The sequence below is a fragment of the Balaenoptera borealis genome, assembly GCF_965194805.1.
Source record: "Balaenoptera borealis genome assembly, chromosome: 9".
In the NCBI taxonomy this organism is placed as follows: domain Eukaryota; kingdom Metazoa; phylum Chordata; class Mammalia; order Artiodactyla; family Balaenopteridae; genus Balaenoptera; species Balaenoptera borealis.
Window position 1 is genome coordinate 8,567,085 of NC_138873.1, and position 27,316 is coordinate 8,594,400.

Genomic DNA, 27,316 nt, shown 5'->3' on the forward strand with positions numbered 1-27,316 from the left:
CAAATAAGGCATAGTATCTGAGAAAGGGACCACACGCATTCAAAATGACAAATACTTTTCTTTGTAAAAATTTAAGCAGGAGGTAAAAGCCCTGGATGATTTTTTTTCACATGACAAATGAAAAAAACATTAAGTTAAAAAAATATTAAACTAGAGTAAATATCTCTTTAAAAGGCATTTTGGAATCATGGGCTAACTAAACATTTTTCCATAGTTACCACCTTTTTGGTTCAGATTTTTTTTTTACAAATGCCTCACATGAATTTTGTAGACTGCTAACAAAGAACCTCAATTTTCATCATTTTCTGTTTTTCTTCAAAACAATCTGCTGAATGATGCCATAGCTAAGTGATGCTCGGGGTCGATGACATACCCTTTTTTGACATTGTGTTTTCTTTGTGCAATTTTGGGGGCCAAAATACCATCAGAAAGGAAGGATTCTTTAGTTCTTAAAGTGATATATGAAGTAAGTTGGAGCATTGCCTTGCCTATGACATGGTGGTAGCTATATCATCAGCAATTCACAGATTCTAATCTCCTAATCTCAGGATATTTTATTTCTAATTCTTTATTGTGATCTTGATAAGTGGGGAAGGCAGTTTAAAAAGAACATTTTCTCCTAGGCTTTCTTATTTTTTGAGCCAGCTTTCTGAAAACACAGAGGTCTTCAACTATTATTTTATGCTGAGGCTATTTTGTATTCCAATACAAAGATTAATTATCACAAAGATCTGAGAGGCAAATTTAAAATACATGTATCCACCGCAAAAACGCAGGCATTTGTGGGTACAGCGAATAATTCTGCAAGACACAAGGACACTCACAATATTTAGGGACACTGGTCCCAGCAAACCTCAGGGATGTTCAGGTAACCCTCGTGCAGTAGCATGAGTTAAAATATGGCTGGAGGACAGCCCTTTCCCTGCCAGGAAAACAAATGGCCTTAAAAGCCGTGCCCTCCACCCCGAGCGCCCTCCGCGAGCCCCGGGCTGGGAGGGACTGGGGCGCGTCTCCTCCAGCCCCATCCCACGCGCCCGCAGACTTTCCTGGAAGTTTCTTAGAGAAGAGGCAGGCAAGGAATTTTCCTGCTAGTTCACTATAACCACATTCATCAAATAAAAGGAATTTAGCAGAGCCGCGTGCCCTGCCGATTCGTGAATCCCATGCCCTCATTTAAAGATGAGAACCGAGCCCACTCTGGCTGGACGGCAGCGAGTTCGCAGCAGAGAGAGGCCGAGCCTTGGGCCGCAACTGACTCCACTGGGCCTGGTCCTTGATTCTAAGCCCCGGTGTCCCGGTCCCCTCAGCCGCACAGCATGGAACCTGGCCCCGGGGCAGGGGGAGCTATAGGATCCGGGATGAAACATTGCGGGATTTCCTCCGCCGGGAGGAGCGAGGCTTCGGTGGGTGGAGGGTGGGAGGTGATGAGACAGTCTTGTTTGTGTGCCCTCCAAGTTCATGGCACAGTCAGCGTCCGGATGCTGAGCCCTGCTGCCTCAAGCCTAGCCAGGTGAGGCCTCCTTACCTCGGGCACAACCAGAAGGTCCAAGGGCCTAAATCTAATGCACGGCCGTCAACATAAGCCTGCGGATCACAGTGGCCGGGCTTGCGGGGACAGGAGGCCCTCAAAGTCAGTGACATCCCCCATGGGCATCCCCGTTGCATCACGACAGAGAGAAGATCCTTCTCAACAAAGCAAAGACAAAGAGGCTAAGTACCACATTTCAATACCAGTAGACATACAGTGAGAGTCAAATGCTTTCATTTAATAACAGAATTTTATTGTGGAAAATAATGGAAGTATAGTAAATGCCTACTCTGTACAATGCACTCTGCAGGGCGCTTGTAAGGACAAAAGGTGACGATTGGCCCCTGCTTTCTGGAGGCGCAGGGTGAGCTGCTGCTGCGGAACAAGGGCAGGGGGCTTGATTCATCCTGCAAGGGTCCGCGGGACGCGTCTTAGAGGAGGTGGGACTTGAGCTGGACTCGGAGGGAGGGAAGGGGGTGATTCCACAGGGCTGATGTGGTGAACAGCCTTCCAGGGAGGGAAGCAGCTTCACCACAGGCCTGGAGGTGCAGGGGTGCACTTTTAGGGAATGACAATAGACTCTGTAGCTAAAACATGACAAGTCATAATCAGAAAAGAAGGCTAGATTCTTTTTGAATTTTTTTATTTGTAACTTGAAAAACTTTCTAGAAGATCAGTGTATCCATCAATCATTAGGTAGCCAGGTACTGGCGTGATGTAAAAGTCCTCGAGGAAATTGTGACCTCTTTGGGAAAATAATCCTCTATGCAAGAAGTAATTGATATCACTCTAATTGAGAAACTTGGGACTCTGGGTCACTGAGCAGACCAAGGGAGAGAAAGGAAGAGTGAGCCTGGAATGGAAAGACTGGTTCTCAAGTGGGTGTTCCCACAGCAAGATGGGTAAGACTGCACAGTCCATCTGGAAAATACAGGGTGAGTGACTCATAAGTCTTGGTCACAACTGTCAGGACTGGAGTAGCAAGAGCCTTCGTGAAGGGGCATCCTGAGTCCGCCTGGAGATGCAGGAAGAAACCTAAGTGCTCTCAGTAACACCACGAAAATGCGCACTCAGCATAGAAATCACAGACCCTGTCCCAGAGTTTATTGTCTTTAGACACCCGCCACAGTAAAAACAAAGCCAGTTCTTGGGAGAAAAATCTGTTGTGACCAGGAGCTAAGTAATAAACATCCTAACGTGAGAATCACCTTTATGAGTGTGTGTTTTTCTTCAACCCGACCGCCTGTCTTGTCTATTTCTGCTTGCTAGCAAAAGCCAGTTAAGTTTCTTTCCATGTTCTGAAAACTCTTGTCATGCAGGATAAGAACTTGCTTTTCGAAAGAAATTATGAGGCAAGACTATGGAGAGAATGAAACTGATCTTTCCTTTTTTGTTTGTTTGTTTTTCGATATGGCTGCTTCCAAATTTCACACTGTATTCACAAATGTTCTACTATTGTTCAGAGAAACTGCAGCAGTCAAACTTACTCTGAGAGTTTCAGAATCAGTGGTGCAGGACCTGTCCTCTATGACTCTATTTCCACAGTGGGAACCATGTGCCGAGCAGGGCAGCACTGACGGTGGACGTGGTGGACGTCTCCTTGGTCAGCCACCAGGACCAGCTGCTGATGGAGGCTTACCATCAGTTACAAAACGTACCTGTTATTTAGATCATGACTCTTAGAATCTCCCAGGGACATCAAAAATGGTACTTCCCTCTTGGTCCTCCCATCCATGGTCCAGTCTATAAGAAGAGCCAAAAGATATTACTGCTTTGAAAAATGAGGGGCTCTAACTTAACTCTTTTCTGTTGGCTTACTTACTACAAACTTCAGTAAAGTAGTGTGTTGTAGGCAGATGGAAGAATTACAGACAAGTGAAAAATGCTAATCTCTCTGTGTAACAGTTTCTGCGGGTCACTGAATCTTTGGTGCTATGTATTTTTTAAAGATGATGTAAATTGTATTTGATTGACTTTTTTTTTAATTTTTATTTATTTATTTATTTTTGGCTGTGTTGGGTCTTCGTTTCTGTGCGAGGGCTTTCTCTAGTTGCGGCAAGTGGGGGCCACTCTTCATCGCGGTGCGCGGGCCTCTCACTATCACGGCCTCTCTTGTTGCGGAGCACAGGCTCCAGACGCGCAGGCTCAGTAGTTGTGGCTCACGGGCCCAGTTGCTCCGCGGCATGTGGGATCTTCCCAGACCAGGGCTCGAACCCGTGTCCCCTGCATTGGCAGGCGGATTCTCAACCACTGCGCCACCAGGGAAGCCCTAGAGGGAATTTTTTTTATTCAATATAATTTATAGCATTTGCATTTTTATCATTTCTTCCTTTTAAAAGGTCGAAAGTTATCACAACATAATTAACAAACACATTATTCCACTTTTCAAAAGAGCTGTTACTGAAACATGTAATGAACATGTTTATAAAAGTCTATTTCTTATTGTATTTCATAATAAATTTAAAGACATGATCCTCTACATAAAAAAATATATATATATAACCCCCAGCAACAATCAAATTTCACTTTAAAATTCACAATGTTTTAAATGACATATCCAAAGACAAACAGCACTTTTCTTATGTCCTACTTCCTCATTTTTCCCCACTGCCATATGTCGATGGCTGGGTTTATAGTTTATATACAGAAGGACGTTTGTGTCCCTAGGACAACTGAGAAGAAATGTAGTGAAGTGACCACCATAAAGGACACGAGACTCAGAAGTAGAGGAAAGGGGGTGAAGACCGCTTGGGGCAGCTGCCAGCACAGAGCCGTCATGAAAAACATGGAAAATCACAGTGCAGCAGATGTAACTGAGCAGGAAAGAATTCTTTCTTCACTCTGAGACTTGTTGAACCTCTTAATAAACACTATGCAGTGGGGAGTGATGGACTGTCAGGCAACACACCTTGGCAATGATTTTCATTGAAAATGGCTATGGCTGTAAATAGGGTGAAGATAATAGGCAAATAAGACACGAATGTGGAATTTTCTCACATGCAAAGATATGATGTAGATCAGCAGTTCTCAAACTTTTTTGGTCTCAGGAACCCTTTACAAAATTATTGACAACTCTAAAGCACTTTAATTTATCTAAGTTCTATCTACCCATATGTATCGTAGGAGAAATTAAAACTGAGAAAAATTTAAAACACAAGAAAATGCAAGTTTGCATTCCCATAGCTATCAAAACATCCCACATCATGTGGCCTCTAGAAAACTCCACTATATACTCTTGAGAGAATGGAGTCAAAAAGGCAAATAGCATCTCAGTATTGTTACAAAATAGTTTGACCTCATGGACCCTCCTGAAAGGGCTCCAGGGATCACTAAAGGCACCTTGAGAACTGCTGGTATATGAGTGTTTGAGTCTCCTCAAGAACCCCCCAGCTTGGACTTGTCAGAAGACGCAAAACGGATGGGCCTATGATTTCCCCACCCATCTCTCACTAGAGCAACATACTTTAAAAAAAAGTTTTTTAACATTTTATATATCAGGATTCTAGATTCATCTTCCTTTGACTATAGAATCCCATGACAAAAAGAAAGTTTTTAAATCACTGGTGGAATGTGTATTGTGGGGTATAGGGCATAACATAAGAAGCCCTAAGGATTAGAAAAAAATATGGTCTTCATTTTTAAAAAGAGGGAAATATATCGATTGAGGATGGATGCTTTAGTTGTAAGAGCAGTGCAAACATTAAGTTTCTTAGAAGAACCAAAGAAAGTATCCAACGAAAAAGTTCATAAAATACATATTAGCAAAGAATATGTATTATAGTAATATCCTATTGTGACTATTTCATAAGTAAATGTATTTATACAGAAATTATTTATTGAGTACCTTCCACGTGTCTGACTCTAGGATAGAACAGCATAAATGCCCTTTTTCATAATAATAATGAAAATCAGTGAATTCATCTCAGAGGTTTGTAAGGGGGAGGGTGAAAGAGCAATGACATCTACAGATGTGGTGGGGTGCTGCGTGAACTCTGGCAGTTTTAAGAGAGGGCGCCTCTGGCTGGAAGCCTGGACACTGGTTCTGTCCTGAGGTCACCCGCCAAGACTCCGAGTTACCGGGCAAATTTTAACAGCTCTGTGCTTCAGTTTCCCAAAATATGCCTAATCATGACCTCCTTTCAGTATAAAGACAATAGCGCTATCAATATAAAAAGAGGCTTAGAATTACAGGTGCTAATAATGAATTAAGTCAAGGTATTTGTAAACTTTCTGTTGAAGAATAGCATACATACAGAAATGTACACATCAGGCTAGCAGCACCTGGACCAAGAGATGCACCATTACAAAGCCCCTCTCTGATCCATCAGAGTCACCATCCAGCCCTAGGGAAACGCTATTCTGGCTTCTAATAGCACAGATTACTTTTGCTGTTTAGGGGCTTTGCATGCAAGATGCAATCTTTTGTGTCTGGCCTCTTTCCCTCAACATTATTTTGTGAGACCCAACCATATCGTCGAATGTAGTTATACACTATTCATTCTTAGGGCTCTGTAAGACTCCACTGTGTGAATGTGTCACAATTTATGTCTCCATTCTATTGTCGAGGAACTTGAGTCATTTCATATATAGCCTTAAGCCATAGAAAAGACCAGCCTTCTCTCTCAACCAGAAGGCAGGATCCACAGATGAAATTCACCATCTCCTTTCTACTTTCGAATGGTCTGACCAAAGGAATGTTTTGTTTACCTCCCATGACAGAATTAGATCTAATCTGACTAAGACCTAAGTATTGAGTTAGGGAAAGAAGAGGTTAATATGTTGACAGCCTGCTCTGGTGGACTCTTTCTAATTGCAGACCTGGCTTTGGATGGTGACTATTTTTCAAAAGAGGCAGCATGTCTTGGGTTTCTTAGAGGGGCAACATCCCACACCTAGAGGGCGCTTATCAATGTACAGTGACTGGTGAACAGAGGAGATGGTGGGTGGGAGGGGAGACAGCACCCAAACAGGATACCAAAAAAAGGGCACCTGAAATGATCACTTTAGAAAATACAATGATGTTTATGTACGGAATAACACAATTTCTTATTCATACATCCCACCTATGACATTAATCAGAGCCTTCACCTATGGCCATATGTCATCTTTTCCACTCTTAGTAGTTTACAGATGTCTTGCTTTGAAGTGCAAGAAGAAGAAGAAGAAAAAAGACCCAGAGCTGCCCTAAAAGGAATGAGGAAGTGAGAGCTCTCCAGTGTCTGGCTGACTCTGTCCGGGTGACAGCCCGTGATGTTCTTTCCGGTCTCAGTAATATTCTGAATTTCCACCTGCCCGCCCCCTCTCCCTTATAACACAGAACATGTGAAGTTAGAGCAGTTCAGTCTCCTCACTGACAGTGGATTAGTAGGAGCTGAGTGTCATGCTGTTTCTCCCATTTTCCACAGTTCACGGGAGGTAAAAGAAGTCTGGGTGGAGGCCCTCGGAGGGTAAGTACCATAAATTAACATGACAAGACAGTAAGCTGCCTAGCGGGTCACTGGGCTTTAAGATCGTATCCAACAGAAAATAGTGACACCGTGGAATATGCAACAAATAGTGTTATAAAGAATAAACACAGAAAGCTTTGCTTTAATGTGAAGCCTGCACTTTTGGGATATAGGAATTCTGTACATGTTATCTTTGTTTTATGTCTGCTGTAAGTAGCATCCTGGGAATACGTTTTTTCCTTTTCCGGTTAGATGAGAAAATCTGTGTAAAGCACTTAATACAGTGCCCTGACACACAGTGAGCTCTCCAAAAAAGAGTTAGTTGTTATTGTAATTGTTATTCAGGTTATCTCCTGATGGGAACGTAATAAATGAATAACAAAGTTTGGCATGATGAAGATATCAGGTTTAAAACATTTAGAAATAAGTGTGTTCAGATGTTGTGTTTAATAGCATAAGACATCTGGTAACATGTAACTGACTTTAAATGAAAACTTTTCTAGCCAGTAGTTTCAAACTTTGTGTTTAATCAGAGTGGCACTGAAATTGGCCAATGCATTACGTGTATCCCTCCTAACTTTTTCCCATATGATTTCTCGTATACAGAGCCAAGGCCACAGAGGAGCAAAGCTCATCATTGGACAGTCAGCCCAAACTCTAATGAAGTTGACAAGCAGCTGCCATGCTGTATGCGCCCTTCTTACATTTATTAATTCATGATTTCTCATGGCAAGAGTCAAAGAGGTTTACCTAATTTAGTGTTTTCTCTTTTAGTCAAAAACACTAAATGCCAGTAATATGGAGACATTAATTGAATGTCGATCAGAGGTAAGAAAGCAATGTTTAAAACTTTTTATCTGCACTGTGAGATGGAAAACTTTATTTTACTTGAATATCATTTGTACTGTTTAGTTATCAGGATAGAAAATCAACATAATAAGTGTAGTAAATTAAAGACTAATATTAATTGAGATCTTCTATCATGATAAGCAGGACATTAGTATTGATTCTGGAAGACAGAAAAAATTAATGGACTATTGACTAGTTTTTGATATGAATAAAATGTTGAATGTATTTTGTGGGGAAAGACTGGGCAGATTTCTTCAGTCATTATTTTTAACTAAAATAAATCTATTTTTAGGGTGACACCAAGGAACATCCTCTGTTGGCATCATGTGAGAGCGAAGATAGTCTTTGCCAGCTAATTGGTAAGTTTTGAAAACATACTGATCTTTTATGTAGAGGTTCTTAGTTTGCCAAACCACAGTGCTTTACTAGGAATATTTTTTTCAAAGTGTTCTTTTGAAGACCACAGAACATTAACACTTGCATGGCAGGGAGGCTCCAGCTCACTAGAGAGCAAGCACTCTGATAGAAAAGATCTTCCCTAAGCCAACCCCCCAGCTCTCCAGAGGGGTTTTAATGGAGTTACAGATCTCCTGGCATTTATGTTTTGACAATTAAAATGTGCATACATGTGAAAAATACACAGTTGCCTGTACCATTTTCGCCCTCCTCTAACGGAGAATGATTCTAAGAGCACATGAAGCAATTGTTACTAATCTCAAATCCCAAAGAACCCACCGTTCACTCAATTTTTTCCACAATTCATTGCATTATAATGTAACCCTGACCCAGTTCTGCTGAACTGTGAGGACAAGCCAGTTCTCTATCCATCCTCCTCCACTTGCCGGTATAAAAAGTATAGAAACATATGCCATTGCATTTAGAATATGTAGCTTTTATAATTAGAAAACAAAGGAAAAGGAAGGAGAGAGAAAACAGAGAAAGAAGGAAACTTGTTAGACGTTATACCCATTGCACACGTCTTCAGGATTTTGCAAGGATAAAATATCTTGGTAAGGTCTTGGTTCAAACCTTCCTGCAGCAATTTGTGCCCGCCCTGCCCTAAAGCGTCCACTGGGAAAACCCTGCAGGTGACTGTAGACAGACTGCGTGGTGTAGCTCCCTCTAGTGGTGAGTGTTAGCATGGCCACAGAGGTTTGTTTAATGGCCCGCCCAATGTAGAGCCTTCAAAATGGTCTTGAGCAAGTCACTTCCTCTTCCTATAAGTTTCATTTTCTTCACTAGTCAAAGGAAGAAATTAAAATAATCTATTTCACATCAGAAATATCCACCGTGGTTATTAAGGTCAATATGTTAAGATGGTTGTTTATGACCTGCTTAGTTAGGTTTTGCTCATTTTCTGTAGCAAACAGCTGGTAAAGTGTAAAAACAGGAAAGGTGGAGTCTTTGAGGAACCTTGGTGTTGCTGTTTAGGGGCTGGCTTTCCTGGTAACATTGTAGTTGTTTTTCACGTTGATTTTTCTAGATTAAGATTCACACCCTTTGCTTCCTCGGTTTTTCAACATTATTTGTCCCACACGGCAAACCATAGATGACAATATCCGTTGTCTTATCTGGATCCTTGCTTATCAATATTTTAATCTAATTTCTCTTTGCTTTGTTTTCTTGGCTGTAGAAATTAAGAAGAGAAAGAAGGTGTTGAACTGGCTCTTTCTCATGAGAAGACTTTCTTCTTCATCAGATTTTTCTGGGGCTTCAGAGCCAGAATTGAAGTCATCCCTATTTGATCAGCCCTTGTCAGCTATCTGCAGTGACAACGACACACCCCCCAGACCCATTCAGGTAGGTGCACATTCACGCGTGAACCTACTTCAGTTTTCTGCCAGCTGTGAAAAGTCCTCGGGAAATCTGAACGGCATTCTCATGCTAAACTTGTTGGGGCCGATCTTTAGGTTTTTTCCCACGTTTGGAAATGGTGTTCCCACTTAGGAATGCAGTCAGGAGAATACCTGGCTGCTTACATTCTAGAAATTAGTTGTATTTGCCACTGAGCTCAGGTTGATGGTCCCTCCATCCTTCTGACTTCATGGAGAGAAGAATGCTGAAAATGTGTAGCTTCTGAGAAATCAACAGACAGAAATTTATAGAGTTTATGATCAGAAATCCAATGTTTATATGGAATGACTTGAAAGGAGAGAGGCCTGAAATAGTTTTAGAATGTGCAAATTCCAGTTTTCACAATTTACCTCCTCTTAGAAAAATGGCAGGGCCGAGGGAGACAGTCGATAGCAACCAGACTGAAAGGAAAAACGCATTAGTAGTCTCTTGTTAAGACTGTCTTAGTATCCTGGAGAGCTAACTTTTACAGAGAGGACGTTTTATAACAGGTAAAGTTAGCTACTGTTCATGTCCACTATTTTAATTCTTTTTCTCCTACCAAAACATAGATTTTTCCTGTGTTAGTAGCAGCGAAGTGTGTCTTCAAACCAAGAGTAACCATTTCCTATTTCTATACCCCTTTCCTTTAGGATATTCTCACTATACTATGCCTTAAAGGCCCTTCCACTGAAGGAATATTCAGGAAAGCAGCCAACGAGAAAGCCCGTAAAGAGCTTAAGGAGGAGCTCAACTCCGGAGGCGTGGTGGATCTGAAAAGTCTCCCTGTGCACCTCTTGGCGGTGGTCTTTAAGGTGAGTTCACAGCATTGGTGCCAAATGACCTGCTGATGGGCTCTGACACATTGACGCTCAGGAAATAAGATATGGGCTCTTTACCCTACAAAGCAAAGGAAACTGATCTGAGAGTTTAACTTTTTTAGCTAAGCCTTTATTTATTTGTATAAGCATCTCTGTTTCTGTGATCCCCGATTCCAACAGAAAGTGATGCATTAAATTCCCCCCAAATTTCTCTGAGGAAAAGCACTTGGATTGTCCCATGGCCGAGTCCATGCCCCTAAGTCTGGTGGCCCCTTGGATGATGGCCTTACTGCGCCTGTTGTTAGGAAGCTGCTGAGAGACAAGTCAGGTGAGAGATTTCTCCAGGCTAATGAATGCAGGAAAGAAAGTGCGCAGCCTATGTAGGGGATGAGCACAGAGTCCCTGAGATTCGACAAACGAGGTGAAAGGATGGCAGCACATTGTGTAACATGAACGGTCCCCTGCCACCCTCCAGGACTTCCTGAGAAGTATCCCACTGAAGCTCCTGTCCTGCGACCTGTTTGAGGAGTGGATGGGCGCCCTGGAGAAGCAGAGTGAAGAGGACAGGATAGAGGCCCTGAAGCAGTAAGTTGCCAGCCTCATCCCCGGAGGCCGGGCCCGCACGGTCTCCATCCTTTGATTCTTCATGTAACTGTCAGAGTGGTTTACGTATATTGCAATGTTTAGGGAGTTCGAGTGGAATCCCAGAATACAAATCTAGAGGTACCCTGGAAATTTTTAGAAAGTAGTTTTAGCCAAATGAAAGGAAGCACCTCTTCCAAAGATAGAAAGCAGACTTCAGTACTCACAAATCCCAAGAGGTGGGGAGTCTAAAAATATAAGTAGTTCAAGAAGGTATGGAAAAAACTCATAGATGAAAGCCTCAAAGCAGGGTAACCAGCCAGGTGTAGGAATCTGGGGTCTCCTTAACCTGTACACTGATGTCGTGCAAAGCAACTATTCTCCCACGAAACATCCCTTAAAGCATAGTAAACAATCTGGAAGGGGTTGTTTGTTCATAAAATTCCATAGTATATTTCATATTCTTGTAATTAACCAAACTGAAAACTATATAAAAGCAAATTCCAATGACAGCAAAAACAATTCCATATATAAATGGAAGTGTGACCTGTTAGAGACTAGGAAATCTTAAACACCTAATGTTAAAATATCAGCGCTTTTGCCAAATCCTATGAAAGTCTGTCTATATATTATGATTGTCTCACATGGCTAAATATTTTCAATGAAATATTTATTGAATTGAAGACATTAGTGTGTCTGTCCCTACGATTATCACAATAAGTTTCTGCTTACAGACACAAAGCTCTTTCATAACAATATCTTCTCATGAGAAATGAACGATCCTTATGTTAGAGACACCATTTCATTTTTTGAAGCTATGAAGCTTTACAATTCTAATTTATTAGGAGTAGTGCCAATGTTGCCATTTAAGTGCTGCTGTCACAATTTTTATGAACATGCTCCTATAAACTGATTTAATCTCCATAAAGATTTCTCAGAATGGTATAAAAATGTGTCATCTTCATTTGATGAGCACAGTTTTAAAAAAGGCAAATGATTGTATTCTTTAAAAAAAAGTCTTGCAGTGTTAGAAGCAGAAAGGCATTCTACATGGCTAAATGGTTACTCAACAAAATGATTTTCAAAATGTATTAAACTATGTATTTTACTGCAGGAGTTAATATTTTGTAACTTAAGATCCATGTAAAGAATAAAGGGCCATGTTATTGGTGTCCTGATCATAAAGGCCAGTTTTTTAGGGCTTCAGGATCTTGTGGTTAACTGATTCATTCCGTGTCAGTTGCCACTGGAAGTGTGTGAATGAACGTTTCACAATGTCTCTTGTGAAAATGAACCTTCCTCATTTTAAACGAAGTCTGGGTGAGGCAGAAACTTTCAACTCGCTACCCTCAAGCTAGACAGGCCGTGAGCCTCCCCTAAAACCAGCCTTCCCGAACTCCGTTCCAGGGTTGCAGATAAGCTCCCGCAGCCCAACCACCTGCTGCTCAAGCACCTGGTCTCCGTGCTCCACGTGATCAGCAAGAACTCCGAGGTCAACAAGATGGACGCCAGCAATCTCGCCATCTGCATCGGGCCCAATGTGCTGAGCCCGGAGAATGAGCAAAACCTGTCATTCGAAGCCCGGAGAGACCTGAATGATAAGGTTTGTTTCTGTCTATTTCTGAGAAACTCTTCGTCTGTTTGCAAAAGCCAAGCAATAAAATGCCTGTGAGTTTCTCTGACTCAGTCAAGATCACCGTGAAAATACGAAAGGCAAATGCTTTGGTCATAGTTCCATTCTCTTGGGTGTGTACATTGGATGAAACTGAGTGAAGCTAGGCCTGCGTCCTCTATCATCCTACGAGACAGAGGACTATTGATACCCATCTTTACATGACTGTGTCCCAGGATGGAAAGGCCCTTTCACTTTTCTCTCTTTCATGCATCACATTCTGTCAGTTCAGCTACCAATTTGGGAAACTCCTTAAATGAAAATTTTTGTTGCTTTAATGTAATAGATTTTTTTAAATTCACAAGTTAAAAATGCATGTCTCAAAAATAATTTTCATATAGGTGATTGTTATCAATTTTCCGGATGCTCCTTTCAGATACATAAAGATCTCTCATGACCATTTTGGCATCTCCCTAACTGCTGACCCCCCCCCATGTCCCCATTCTTTTTTTTCTTTTTTTTCTTTTTTTTTAAAGATCTGTATTTTTTGTGCAGGGAGAAATGTGATATCAGTCAACACTAGAAACCTGAGTGAATGTACGTAATATGGCATAGTATTTTTTTTAAATTTATTTTTAGTTTTTGACTGTGTTGGGTCCTCGTCTCCGCGCGAGGGCCCCCTCCAGCCGCGGCAAGTGGGGGCCACTCCCCACCGCGGCCCGCGGGCCCCCCACCATCGCGGCCCCCCCTGCCGCGGAGCACAGGCTCCAGACGCACAGGCCCAGCAGCCGCGGCTCACGGGCCCAACCGCTCCGCGGCACGTGGGACCCTCCCAGACCAGGGCCCGAACCCGTGTCCCCTGCATTGGCAGGCAGACTCCCAACCACTGCGCCACCAGGGAAGTCCCTATGTCCCCATTCTTAACCACCCTTCCTTTAAAAATAAATAAAGATCTCGTTAAGCTGACAACCTGCTAACTTCTCCTCACAGGTGAAGACACTGGTGGAATTCCTCATCGATAACTGCTTTGAAATATTTGGGGAGAACATGCCAGGGCATTCCAGAATTGCTTCTGATGACTCCCTGGAACACACTGACAGTTCAGGTGCGGAAGGTACTCTCAATTGATTCTGACTCTGGGGTCAAGTTCATGGCCAGCTACCAGTCCAGACCAGTAATGTAAAGCATCCCTGGTATCTGAAGCAGAGGTTACCTTCACACATCACCAAATCAGAGTGGACTCCAGTCTGTAGGGAAGTCATTAAACACGGAACCTTTTCTCTCGAGTTTCCCTGCACTGTTTCCTCGGGCTGCAGACACTCATTCAGCTTCAGCCTAGAACCTTCCCCTTCCTCTTCTAAGTCACGAAGAACTGCTAATTTTACTAAGTAACTTTTAGCTAGAGGGTTGTGGTAAGAAACTTTTGTTTCCACACCGTGGAATATGGGTCTGTTAAAATGGGGATGGATCCAGTCAAAAGAGCCATCCAAAGGATCAGTTTTAAATTTAAGATCAATACATTTTCAGTGGAATGCTGTTTTCTCTCCTTTCTCATTTCCTCCCTCTCTCGCTTCATTTTCCTACTTATCTTCTCCACCTCAAAATAGTAGATATGGAAAGAAACAGAATTTTAATGTGGCCAGTTTCGTACCAAGCCGCAAATTAGCATCACCAAATTCCCTGGCGCCATACTTGAAATAAGTAGGTGAACGGTACTTAGGTCTATTTCTAAAAGTAACGCAACAAAAACTCAACCGTCCCTTAACCTCCCGCAGACGTGTCGACCCTGCAGAACGACTCGGCCTATGACAGCAACGACCCCGACCCCGACGCGGAGCCCAGCAGCGCCGGGGGGTCCCTGAGCAGGTGGCCCCCAGGGTCCTCAGACCCGGCTGCCGGCCTGGAGCCCAGAGGCCCGCTGCACCCTTGGGAGCCTGTCCTCAGCCGTGCGCCCAGACTGAAAGGCTCTCTCGGGCAACCAGACAGGAGGTACTCGGACCCCAGCACGGCGGCATCCTCGCAGGAGTGCCTCGAGGGCAGGAAAGCAAACCCGAAACTCACGCGCAGTGAGGATGACTTCACCGTGACCCAGGCGGCCCCTCGTTTTGCAAGTGAGGAACCCGAGGACCCGTTTCCAGAGGAGGTGTTTCCTGCAGCGGAAGGCAAAACCCGGAGGCCACGAGACCCGAGGGTGCAGAGCCCGGCTCAGGGTTTGGTGTCACCGTGCACACTGGCCCCCAAAGCCGCCTCCAGCGGCTCCCTGGACGCACTCTCCGACAGCTCACGCCTGGCTTCTCCTTCCACTCCCAAAAGAAACTTCTTCACCAGACATCAGTCCTTCACAAAGACTGAGAAAAGTAAGCCCGACAGAGAAATTAAAAAACACTCCATGTCATTCTCCTTTGCCTCTCACCAAAAAGTGTCAACCAAAACCCGCAGCTCTGCTGTGGCTGCGAAATCCCAGGGCTGCGCCAGAGACCAAGTAAAGAAAGGTCTTAAAAAAGAAAGCCAGCTCGCCGGCCGAATCGTCCAAGAGAACCTGTCTGACGTCCACGGCCAAACAGCTGTGGGCTTTAACTCGGGGGCCCACTCCCTCTCGGTGGAGAACGTGTTCCAGCTGGTGGATCAGAGGAGCCCCAGCAGCCCCCCGTCTTACGAGGAGGCCATTCAGCACCAGGCCTTGGAGCTCGCCGCCTACAGGAGCCAAACAGTTGGCAGCATGAGGGCCAGGATGCTGAGCCTGGACGCCCGGCTACACCCTCCTCTCCCTGTCCACCACGGAGGGAACGCAAGAAATACATGCGGTCAGGAGGCACTGGACGGGCCCCGACTGTGGCCCAGGACTGAGAGCTGGAAGCAGAGCAGGACTGTCTGTGCTTCTATAGACATGGCAGGACAGGTGACTGTCACCAGGAGACCTGAGCTGCATCGGCCGAGAACCATGTCTGAGTCTCAGCAGAAGAACAAGCAGGCCCTCCTGGCCCGGCGGTGTAGTCAGCCCGTCTTTGATGCTGATCAGTTCCGATTCGCTAAGGAATCCTACATCTAGGATGTGGACCCGTCACCCAGACACAGCGCGTGGCACCTCTGTACACGCAAGGCTGTGTACAGAGCTGCTCTGAGACTCTGTTTTCCAAAAAGTCGTGAATAAGCTCCTTTGGAAAGCTGTGTAGATACCTCCTCAGAGAGGACAGCTACCCAGCTCCTCAATGGCACTCAGGCAGTGTCTGTGCACCTGCATTTGTGCAACATGTAGCAAATGTATCAAATGCATTCTAGACAAGGCGTTCGGTGCGAAGAGGTCTACGTCGATGTGTGTATATATTTGTTTGTGAACTTGCACTAAACTGCATGGTGTCCTCTGCCTCCTGGGGCATTTTTCTAGTGGTTAGGGTTTAAAATGATCTTTTCTTTTTTTATGTTGCCTCAAACAGCATGCTAGTTTTCACATTTTCCACAAACTCCATTTAGGGGAAAATGTTTAAGTCTCTGTTAGAAGTTTCCTCTAGTAAGCAGCTTTGTGATAACTAGTCACCATAGTAAGATGAAAGAAACAGACAGCAAGGAATAGAGTTGTCAGTGTTTGGAGTTATCAAAGGCATTGCAAGCTCCAGTAAAAGAAAAAGTTGTTGTTAAAATGTATGAAAAATACTTCAATATGTCCTCTAATCATCTGATTCTAAATTTGGGTAAGTTAGTGAAAATGCATTACATTATGCGTCATTAACTGATTTCTAGCACTTTGAGTTTCTTTGTAGTTCAATGGTGTCTTCTCCAGTAGTGTGGAGGAAATTACTTTATATGCATTGGCGGGCATGTGTAAAACTTCAATATAATCTCACTACAATAAATTGCCTTCCTTATTTCAAAGTAAAAATGTTCATTCTTTATTGATATGTTGCCTCTTCTCCCTCAGTTCATAGAAACCCACCAAGAAAATCATTCATACACTGGTTCATTCAACAAGCATTTACTGAATATATATTCATTATTCTAGACTGATAGGCAGAGCAAGATGTGGATCTCATGTTTAAGAAGAAGAGACAATCCCTGTTCTCCAGATATTTGCAAAACCCTCTTTAAGCCAAGTTTTTGGCAAACGGTCACTCAGAGGCCAGAAAATTTAGTATACAAATTATTATTATATTATTATATTATTATATTTAGTATACAAATATAATATTTCCTGGTTTTAGTAAATTAAAGTTTTCAGTACTTTTAAAAAGCTTATTTTTACAATGCTCAGTTTTCTTGATTGTTAGCAAACATAGTGGTAAAATGTCATAGATTAGAACTTTCATGCTCAATGATTAAGATATCTTGGAGATACTGGATTTGATTTTCCTTACTTTATCAATTTCTTTCATAAAACACTGCATGTTTTTGGTTTGTTAAAGAAGTATTTTTGTGTTGGCTAGCTACCAGATGCTGAAGACAGATCTTTTGAGAGGTGATTTATTAGCAATGTGGTATAAAGTTTAAAATGTTCTAACCCAGATTGCTAAAGGCATCATGTTCAGACCCATTAATATCATTTAAATACTTTATTAAGCACCACCGATAATACATAAATTTCAAGGGGGAGACACTCCCCTTCTGACCGCTGACTTAAGAAAAGCAATCCTTTTCCAGAACTGGACACTAACAGTGACAGTTACAGTCTTTAGCACCTATCAGTGCTGGGCACTGCACTAAGTATTTCAGGACTGAAAGAAAAATCCTCCATCATCTTTCTAGCAACTTCTCATCAAGAATCAGAGAGTTCTCATCAATAGATGACTAACACGATAAGCTAGGGAGCCTCCCATCTATTCCACGTTACCACTGACCTGACCTCCACGTGACCCAACTCAGACCACAAAAACTCTACCCCCATTTCCTTATTTTACCAAAGTAGGCATGAGACGGAAAGTCTTCTATTGCACATAAGTAGTCCAGTTTGTTGATGAACATTTATGAGCTTCTTGTAGTCAAGAAGCTACTATATTTGAACACTGGAAGAAAAGGTATGGTGATGATTTCGAATACTTCACAGTGTGGTATTCCCACTTCTAACCACGGAGTCCACTAGCCTTTTAAAATAGGAGAACCCAACCTGGTTCCCAAGCATGGTAGTCGGGTTGTCATAACAAAGTATCACAGACGAGTAGCTTAAACAACAGAAATGTTCAATCTCACAGTTCTAGAGCCTAGAACTGAAATCAAGGTGTCGACAGAGGGCCCACGCTTGCAGTGAGATTTGGGTGATATTTTAAAATGATACTGTAGACAAGGACCCCAGAACACCACAGTTCTGTCTTCCGTGGACCGCCTAAAGGCCACATAGTCACAAATGGGCCTGACACTCCAATGCAAGGTATATGGTAAAACCAGGTTGGAAGCCAAGGCCTAAGTGGAGGCTTCAACCTAAATCCAGGTCTGATCCCCAGCCTCCGAGCCCCAGGGCCTCCCCAGCACCCATTCGTTATCCTGCCTGGCCCAGCTTGGGAGGGATCCTGACCCTCTAACCAAGGGAAGAGGCAGGGAGGCACATACAGTTCATGTGCCTGTTGGTGAACAACCAACATTCATGTCCTGGAATCTGGCTGAACAGACTGGAATTTCTTCCTCTTGGGGAAGGTAGGAGGTTTTCTCTCCTCCTACCAAGAGGGAGAAGGTGGGTTTCTGAATGCCATTGCCAGCATCCCACATAGTACACTGATTACCTGCGATCATACACTGACCTCCACCCCAGCACCACTCGGGACTTGGTCCAGAACCTGTGTCTGTTAACCAAGCTGGGTGCTGGCCCTGGAGCTGAGCAAACCCGCGGTCACCTTGGAGCTCAAACCCAGCAAATATAACTTATGTTACCCTGGGGTCCTGGAGCATTGAAGTGGTAGCCATGGCTTGTATGCTAATAAAACAGATAATAGTTAATTGCCACAGTGCTTCCCACAGCCATGCATGAGAACACCTAAAGGGCGATCAACACTGTTTATCCTAATGCACTATTAAAAGAATAAATTCTAGCTGAAGTTTCCTGATTGTGATATCACCAAAAGGACCGCCAGTACATGCTTTCCTCCTGAAGGGTCAAGTAGATGGAAACCCACATCAGATGGGCTCTCACATATTTTGAGTTTCTTTTTTAACTGAATTATGTAAGATCTTAACGCTTTATCTGCAATGGGAGAATTACTGAGGAATCAGAATATAAATATTATGCTAGAGACAAGAGTGAATCACTTTTTGGCAATATTTTAAATGTGGACTGAGGCCCTGCATCTTGCCCACTCCAGAGTACAATTAAATGTGAATGAGGAACCACCAGTGAGATGAAGCTAACCTCCTCCTATTATAGGCTACCCAGAGGGACCATAGTGAGACCAGCAAACCTGCAGAATGCAGTATCTTGTTGGAAAAAGGAAACACAGAATGATTATATCTCTGTAGGAAAAGAAAGACAATGTGTTGGCACAAGAAAGAGTATGTGACCTATATTCACAGGGCCTGAGTCCACACCCCAGATGGGTTACCATGGATCAGGTACCAAACTGTCTGAGCATCAGTTTCTCCATCTGTAAAATGAAGATAGTCAGAGCACTGCATCAGTTATGGAAGGCACCTCACAGCAAATCCCGATAACAGAGGCTTAAACAAGAAGGGGGCTGTGCTCCCTCTCTATTAAAAGAAGAACAGACGGGCAGTGCAGGGCTGACATGGCAGCTCGACAACATCCTCGGACCCCAGTTCCTTCACACCCAGGGCCAGCTCCACCAGCATGTGACCCATGCAGTCACATAGGGCCCCATGCTTCCAAGGGCCCAGCGCCAGAGGTGATGCTCTGTTGCTGGCATTTTCCTTTTGTGCTGCCCCTGCGAATCGCATAGCTAGTCTCATTCACACTTTCTAGCTTTCTAGTCCACCATCCTTTCTGTGAGCATGATCTTCCTCCAGGCTTGCCCTCCAAATTCTAGGCAGGAATTTTCTAGCTCAATAATTTCTACCTACATTCATGTGGCCAGAATTTAGTCACATGGTTACTCTCACCTGGAGAGGGGTCTAGGAAATACAGTTTTTTGTAGGCACATTGCCTCCTCCGATAAAATCTGTAAGAAAGAAGAGAACAGTGGACATTGAGTAGGAACTATTAGCCCTTGACACAAAAATCAAATAAAAGAGATTGTGGATCTGGTATAACACATACCAGTTTACTAGTTTAGTTGCTCTAATAATAGAAAGCAGGATAAAGTGCAGGTTATCTATTTCGTATAGAAAGACAACTGAAAATGTTGAATATGATTAGGGATAATATAAAGATAAAGCAGACAGTTATCTTGGAGTATTTCAATTATTCATATGCACATTGTGAGAATTTTATAATTATACAAGAGTAGTTTTAAGCAAAATAATTTAATAACAAATATGAATTGACCTCCTACAATATAAAAGATACTGTACTTATATGAGAAATTTACAGCCTACTAGAGAAATAAAACACCTCTGAAGGCAAAGGTCAGTTCCAAATGAGTGGTAACATAAAGTGCTAGAGTAGAAGTGAATGATTGCTCCATAGTCCAATTAATTTTAGGATATGCTTCAAATTTAAAGGAGCTTTCTGTATGAAATTCCAATGTCAGTAATGAAAGATTTCAGCCAATGTACAACATTCAAAACAATCATGAGAAGTTCTAGGTAGGTATTCATTTATGGGATTGGACCATATCATCTTTGAAAAGGAGATAGATAAGACTTCTTTTTTCCATCTTTGTTGAAAAAGGCATTTCCTATCCAAAATTGCTTTGGAAAAGACAAAGTACTAGATAAGGTAATGCTAATATGTGAGAGTTCATCATTTCAAAACAACATTTATATCATGTTACTTTCCAAAGCTCCCCAGTGGCTTCTTAATACTATTTCTATCAAGTTAAAAATCTCTAACCAACACCTCCCACTCAAGGCCCACCTTAATCTAGCCCTATCCTAGGAAACCAAACTTATTTCTTTCCTTAACTCTCCAGTGGCTTTCTACATAAATAATAATAATAGCAGTAGCTAATATGAAATATATATGTGTAGACTACTTTTCAGAACCTGAGAGATAGCTAAAGTGGTGTTCAGATGAAAATTCTTGTCCTTCTAAAATTATATTAATAAACAAAAATAAAAATGAATGCCTTCAGCATACCATTCATGAAGTTAGAAAGGGAATAATAAAAATATAGTTGAAATTAATCATTTGGAAAACAGAAAAAGATTAGAACTGAAAAATAAAACCAAACTAGCTCTCTGAAAACAAACTTCTGCCTACCCTACGCAAGGAAAAGGGTAAAATCCAACCTACACAACATGAGAAATGATCATGGGAAATCACAACAAAGACTGGAAATTCAAAGAACCAAAGCCTTCCTTTGCTGAACTCTATGCAAATATGAATGAGATGATCAAGTTTCTAGGAAAACATAATTTACCAACCTAATTCCAGAAAAGAGAGAAAAGCTAAACAGATGTACTTTGTATAAGAAACAGAGAAAATTACAGATCGATCTTTTGAATATCGATGCAAAAATTCCAAATAAAATATTGGATTGGACAAAAAGTGCCTTTGGTCTTTAAGTAAAAATAAAAGACACGTTTTTCACTTTCACCAAGAACTTTACAGAACAACATATTCACCCTTTTGTTCCACTACCTTCTGCCATTTTTCAGGCATCTTCATAATTCCATCTTCCCAAAACTTTTTATCTTTTTGAGCAAAGAACTGTTCCAGGTGCCTTTTACAGTCTTCCATGGAATTGAAATCTTTTTTATTAAGAGAATTTTGTAAAGACCAAAATAAATGGAAATCCGAAGGTGCAGTGTCTAGTGAATACGGTGGATGAATCAGAACTTCCCAGCCAAGCTGTAAGAGTCTTTGCCTGGTCATCAAAGAAACATGCGGTCTTGCATTATCCTGATGGAAAATTATGTGTTTTCTGCTGACTAATTCCGGACATTTTTCGTCTAGTGCTGCTTTTCAGTTGGTCTAATTGGGAGCAATACTTGCTGGAATCAATCGTTTGGTTTTCCGGAAGGAGCTCATAATAGAGGACTCCCTTCCAATCCCACCATATACACAACATCACCTTCTTTGGATGAAGACCAGCCTTTGCTGTGGTTGGTGGTGGTTCATTTCGCTTGTTCCACAATCTCTTCCGTTCCACATTATTGTACAGTACCCACTTTTCATCACCTGTCACAATTGGTTTTAAAAATGGAATGTTTTCCTTACATTTAAGTAGAGAATCGGATGTGGAAATGCGGTCAAGAAGGTTTTTTTCTCTTAACTTATGTGGAACCCAAACATCAAAGTGATGAACATAACCAAGCTGGTGCAAATGATTTTCAGTTCTTGATTTGGATATTTTGAGTATGTTGGCTATCTCCCGCGTGGTATAACGTTGATTGTTCTCAATTAATGTCTCGATTTGATCATGATCAACTTCAACTGGTCTACCTGACCGTGGAGCATCGTCCAGCGAGAAATCTCCAGCACGAAACTTCGCAAACCACTTTTGACACGTTTGATCAGTCACAGCACCTTCTCCATGCACTACACAAATCTTTTTTTTTTTGCGTTTCAGTTGCGCTTTTACCTTTCTTGAAATAATAAAGCATAATATGCCGAAAATGTTGCTTTTTTTCTTCCCTCTTCAATATTAAAATAGCTACACAAAAATCCACCAATTTTGATAAGTTTTTTTAAAATGCATCCTGATATGATAGCTGTCACGATACAATCTAACAAAATTGTTTCTAATGAAATTAAAGACAACTAAGCACCACTGGAGTCATCTTACGAAAAAACCGAACGAACCTTTTGGCCAACCCAGTATTAGCAGATGGAATGTCTGAACCAAGTAGAGTTAGTACAGGAATGCAAGTGTAATTCAGTGTAGGAAATTTACTGATGTAAGTCATCCTTTTAGTAAGTTACAGGGAAAATATAATCAACCCCATAGATACCAAAAAGTCACCTTCAAAATTTAATCTCCATTACTAAATTTTTTTAAAAATGCTTAATGAAATAGAAATCAGTGAACATATTTTTTTTTAAAGTTGTAAATCTCAAACCAAAAGTCTGAATGAGGAAACACTAGACTCTTCCACTGAAATCGGGAAAATGTCAGGTTGGTAATATTTCCATTTACCTAAAAGTGTTCTGGACGTACTCTCTAAAGCAACCAGACAAGAGAAAGAAATCAGAGGAATAAATATTGTAAGGGAAGAGGCAAGTCTATTACTGTTCGCAGATTATATGATTAGATACTTGGAAAATTAAAGAGGATCAACTAAGAACAAAACCTACTAGAAATAATAAGAAAACAAGCTGAGCTAGAATGGTGTAAAATTAATATACAGAAATCAAAAGCCTCCACACATACTAACAAGAGTCAGAAAATACAATGAAAGAAAACACTCCACGTACATTAGCCACAAATAGATAAAATATCTAGGAATAAACTTAACCAAACCAATTTGACACAAATTTTTAAATGTTCCTGCAGGACAATGAAGTAGAGTTGAATAAACATAGAAGAATTTACTATATTCTTAGTAAGATTCAAAGTCATAAAATATGTCAAGTTTTCCTATGTTATATGAACTTAAGGTGATGGTAATAAAGGAACCAACAGGAGGTTTTTTAATTTTTGGGGGGGGAGTTGTTTTTGTTGCTTGCTGAAACGAAACAAACTGAATCTGAATGTCATATTTTAAAACAGTAAACAAATAGGAACGAGAACCATGGAAAAGGGAGCAGTGAGGGAAAACGAGCCCTGCTGATTTTAAGCCATGCTCAGTCCATGAACAGGTTGGTCCTGAAGCATGAATAGGTAGCAAACCAACAGAGCAGAACAGGGACCCCAAGAATAGAGGCAAGTGCACACAGGACTTTAGTGTATGAAGGTGGCATTTCACAGCAGTGGGGATTCTAAGGGTAATTCAATAAGTGGTATTGGTTATAAATGAGTGGCCATCTGGGGAAAAAAAAGGTGGAACCATATCTCAAATATATGCCAGGATAAATTCTAGATAGATCAAAGATTTAAATGTGGGAAGTGAAAGAATCACATTTCTAGGACAAAAAAGGAAAAATTCATATACAATCTCAGAGTAGGAGAGGCCTTTATAACATGACTTAAAATCCAGAAGGCGGGGCGGGGTGCGGTGGGGGGGGAATGCAAATGGAAATCAAAAGAAAGCTGGAGTAGCAATACTCATAGCAGATAAAGTAGACTTTAAAATAAAGAATGTTACAAGAGACAAGGAAGGACACTACGTAATGATCAAGGGATCAATCCAAGAAGAAGATATAACAATTATAAATATATATGCACCCAACATAGGAGCACCTCAATACATAAGGCAACTGCTAACAGCTGTAAAAGAGGAAATCAACAGTAATGCAATAATAGTGGGGGACTTTAACACCTCACTTACACCAATGGACAGGTCATCCAAAATGAAAATAAATAAGGAAACAGAAGCTTTAAATGACACAATAGACCAGATAGATTTAATTGATATTTATAGGACATTCCATCCAAAAACGGCAGATTACACTTTCTTCTCAAGTGTGCACGGAACATTCTCCAGGATAGATCACACCTTGGGTCACAAATCAAGCCTCAGTAAATTTAAGAAAATTGAAATCATATCAAGCATCTTTTCTGACCACAATGCTATGAGATTAGAAATGAATTACAGGGGAAAAAACGTAAAAAACACAAACACGTGGAGGCTAAACAATACGTTACCAAATAACCAAGGGATCACTGAGGAAATCAAAAAATACCTAGAGACAAATGACAATAAAAACACGACAATCCAAAACCTGTGGGATACAGCAAAAGCAGTTCTAAGAGGGAAATTTATAGCTATACAAGCCTACCTCAAGAACAAGAAAAATCTCAAATAAATAATCTAACCTTACATCTAAAGGAACTAGAGAAAGAAGAACAAACAAAACCCAAAGTTAGCAGAAGGAAAGAAATCATAAAGGTCAGAGCAGAAATAACTGAAATAGAAACAAAGAAAACAATAGCAAAGATCAATAAAACTAAAAGTTGGTTCTTCGAGAAGATAAACAAAATTGATAAACCATTAGCCAGACTCATCAAGAAAAAGAGGGAGAGGACTCAAATCAATAAAATTAGAAATGAAAGAGGAGAAGTTACAACAGACACTGCAGAAATACAAAGCATCCTAAGAGATTACTACAAGCAACTCTATGCCAATAAAATGGACAACCTGGAAGAAATGGACAAATTCTTAGAAAGGTATAACCTTCCAAGACTGAACCAGGAAGAAATAGAAAATATAAACAGACCAATCACAAGTAATGAAATTGAAGCTGTGATTAAAAATCTTCCAACAAACAAAACTCCAGGACCAGATGGCTTCACAGGTGAATTCTCTCAAACCTTTAGAGAAGAGCTAACACCCATCCTTCTCAAACTCTTCCAAAAAATTGCAGAGGAAGGAACGCTCCCAAACTCATTCTATGAGGCCACCATCACCCTGATACCAAAACCAGACAAAGATACCACAAAAAAAGAAAATTACAGACCAACATCACTCATGAATATAGATGCAAAAATCCTCAATAAAACACTAGCAAACAGAATCCAGCAACACATTAAAGTATCATACACCATGATCAAGTGGGATTTATCCCAGGGATGCAAGGAGTCTTCAATATATGCAAATCAATCAATGTGATACACTACATTAACAAATTGAAGAATAAAAACTATATGATCATCTCGATAGATGCAAAAGAAGCTTTTGACAAAATTCAATACCCATTTATGATAAAAACTCTCCAGAAAGTGGGCATAGAGGGAACCTACCTCAACATAATAAAGGCCATATATGACAAACCCACAGCAAACATCATTCTCAATGGTGAAAAACTGAAAGCATTTCCTCTAAGATAAGGAACAAGACAAGGATGTCCATCCTCACCACTATTATTCAACATAGTTTTGGAAGTCCTAGCCACAGCAATCAGAGAAGAAAAAGAAATAAAAGGAATACAAATTGGAAAAGAAGAAGTAAAACTGTCACTGTTTGTCGATGATATGATACCATACATAGAGAATCCTAAAGATGCCATCAGAAAACTACTAGAGCTAATCAATGAATTTGGTAAAGTTGCAGGATACAAAATTAATGCACAGAAATCTCTTGCATTCCTATACACTAATGATGAAAAATCTGAAAGAGAAATTATGGAAACACTCCCATTTACCATTGCAACAAAAAGAATAAAATACCTAGGAATAAACCTACCTAGGGAGAGAAAAGACCTGTATGCAGAAAACTATAAGACACTGATGAAAGAAATTAAAGATGATACCAACAGATGGAGAGATATACCATGTTCTTGGATTGGAAGAGTCAACATTGTGAAAATGACTATACTGCCCGTAGCAATCTACAGATTCAATGCAATCCCTATCAAATTACCAATGGCATTTTTTACAGACCTAGAACAAAAAAATCTTAAAATTTGTCTGGAGACACGAAAGACCCTGAAGCCAAAGCAGTCTTGAGGGAAAAAAACGGAGCTGGAGGAATCAGACTCCCTGACTTCAGACTATACTATAAAGCTACAGTAATCAAGACAATATGGTACTGGCACAAAAACAGAAACATAGATCAATGAAACAAGATACAAAGCCCAGAGGTAAACCCACGCACCTATGGTCAACTAATCTATGACAAAGGAGGCAAGGATATACAATGGAGAAAAGACAGTCTCTTCAATAAGTGGTGCTGGGAAAACTGGACAGCTACATGTAAAAGAATGAAATTAGAACACTCCCTAACACCATACACAAAAATAAACTCAAAATGGATTAGAGACCTAAACGTAAGGCCAGACACTATAAAACTCTTAGAGGAAAACATAGGAAGAACATTCTTTGACATAAATCACAGCAAGATCTTTTTTGATCCACCTCCTAGAGTAATGGAAATAAAAACAAAAATAAACAAATGGGACCTAATGAAACTTAAAAGCTATTGCACAGCAAAGGAAACCATAAACAAAACGAAGAGACACCCCTCAGAATGGGAGAAAATATTTGCAAATGAATCAACGGACAAAGGATTAATCTCCAAAATATATAAACAGCTCATGCAGCTCGATATTAAAAAAACAAACAACCCAATCGAAAAATGGGCAGAAGACCTAAATAGACATTTCTCCAAAGAAGACATACAGATGGCCAAGAAGCACATGAAAAGATGCTCAACATCACTAATTATTAGAGAAATGCAAATCAAAACTACAATGAGGTATCATCACACACCAGTTAGAACGGGCATCATCAGAAAATCTACAAACAATAAATGCTGGAGAGGGTGTGGAGAAAAGGGAACCCTCTTGTACTGTTGGTGGGAATGTAAACTGATATAGCCACTATGGAGAACAGTATTGAGGTTCCTTAAAAAACTAAAAATAGAATTACCCTATGACCCGGCAATCCCACTACTGGGCATATACCCAGAGAAAACCACAATTCAAAAAGACACATGCACCCCAATGTTCATTGCAACACTATTTACAATAGCCAGGTCATGGAAGCAACCTAGATGCCCATCGACAGATGAA

General features: G+C 41.1%; 1 protein-coding gene across 1 annotated transcript; it reads left to right on the plus strand.

Annotated features, from left to right (window-relative positions):
* The first annotated feature begins 3,808 nt into the window (after window positions 1-3,808).
* On the plus strand, window positions 3,809-25,508 carry TAGAP (T cell activation RhoGTPase activating protein). The gene is made up of 9 exons (XM_082405819.1): window positions 3,809-7,662; window positions 7,750-7,803; window positions 8,117-8,183; window positions 9,458-9,624; window positions 10,311-10,472; window positions 10,954-11,063; window positions 12,468-12,663; window positions 13,663-13,777; window positions 14,448-25,508. Exons 1-9 carry the CDS (start codon window positions 7,564-7,566, stop codon window positions 15,719-15,721), a joined length of 2,244 nt encoding a protein of 747 aa, XP_082261945.1. The 5' UTR covers window positions 3,809-7,563; the 3' UTR covers window positions 15,722-25,508.
* Window positions 25,509-27,316: the final 1,808 nt, after the last annotated feature.

Bases quoted from the DNA above. Each gene is read 5' to 3' on its own strand.
- TAGAP (XM_082405819.1), top strand. From the start codon at position 7,564: ATGATTTCTCGTATACAGAGCCAAGGCCACAGAGGAGCAAAGCTCATC. The intron at 8,184-9,457 runs GTAAGTTTTGAA...TCTTGGCTGTAG, and splicing joins TAGTCTTTGCCAGCTAATTG to AAATTAAGAAGAGAAAGAAG. The intron at 12,664-13,662 runs GTTTGTTTCTGT...TTCTCCTCACAG, and splicing joins GGAGAGACCTGAATGATAAG to GTGAAGACACTGGTGGAATT.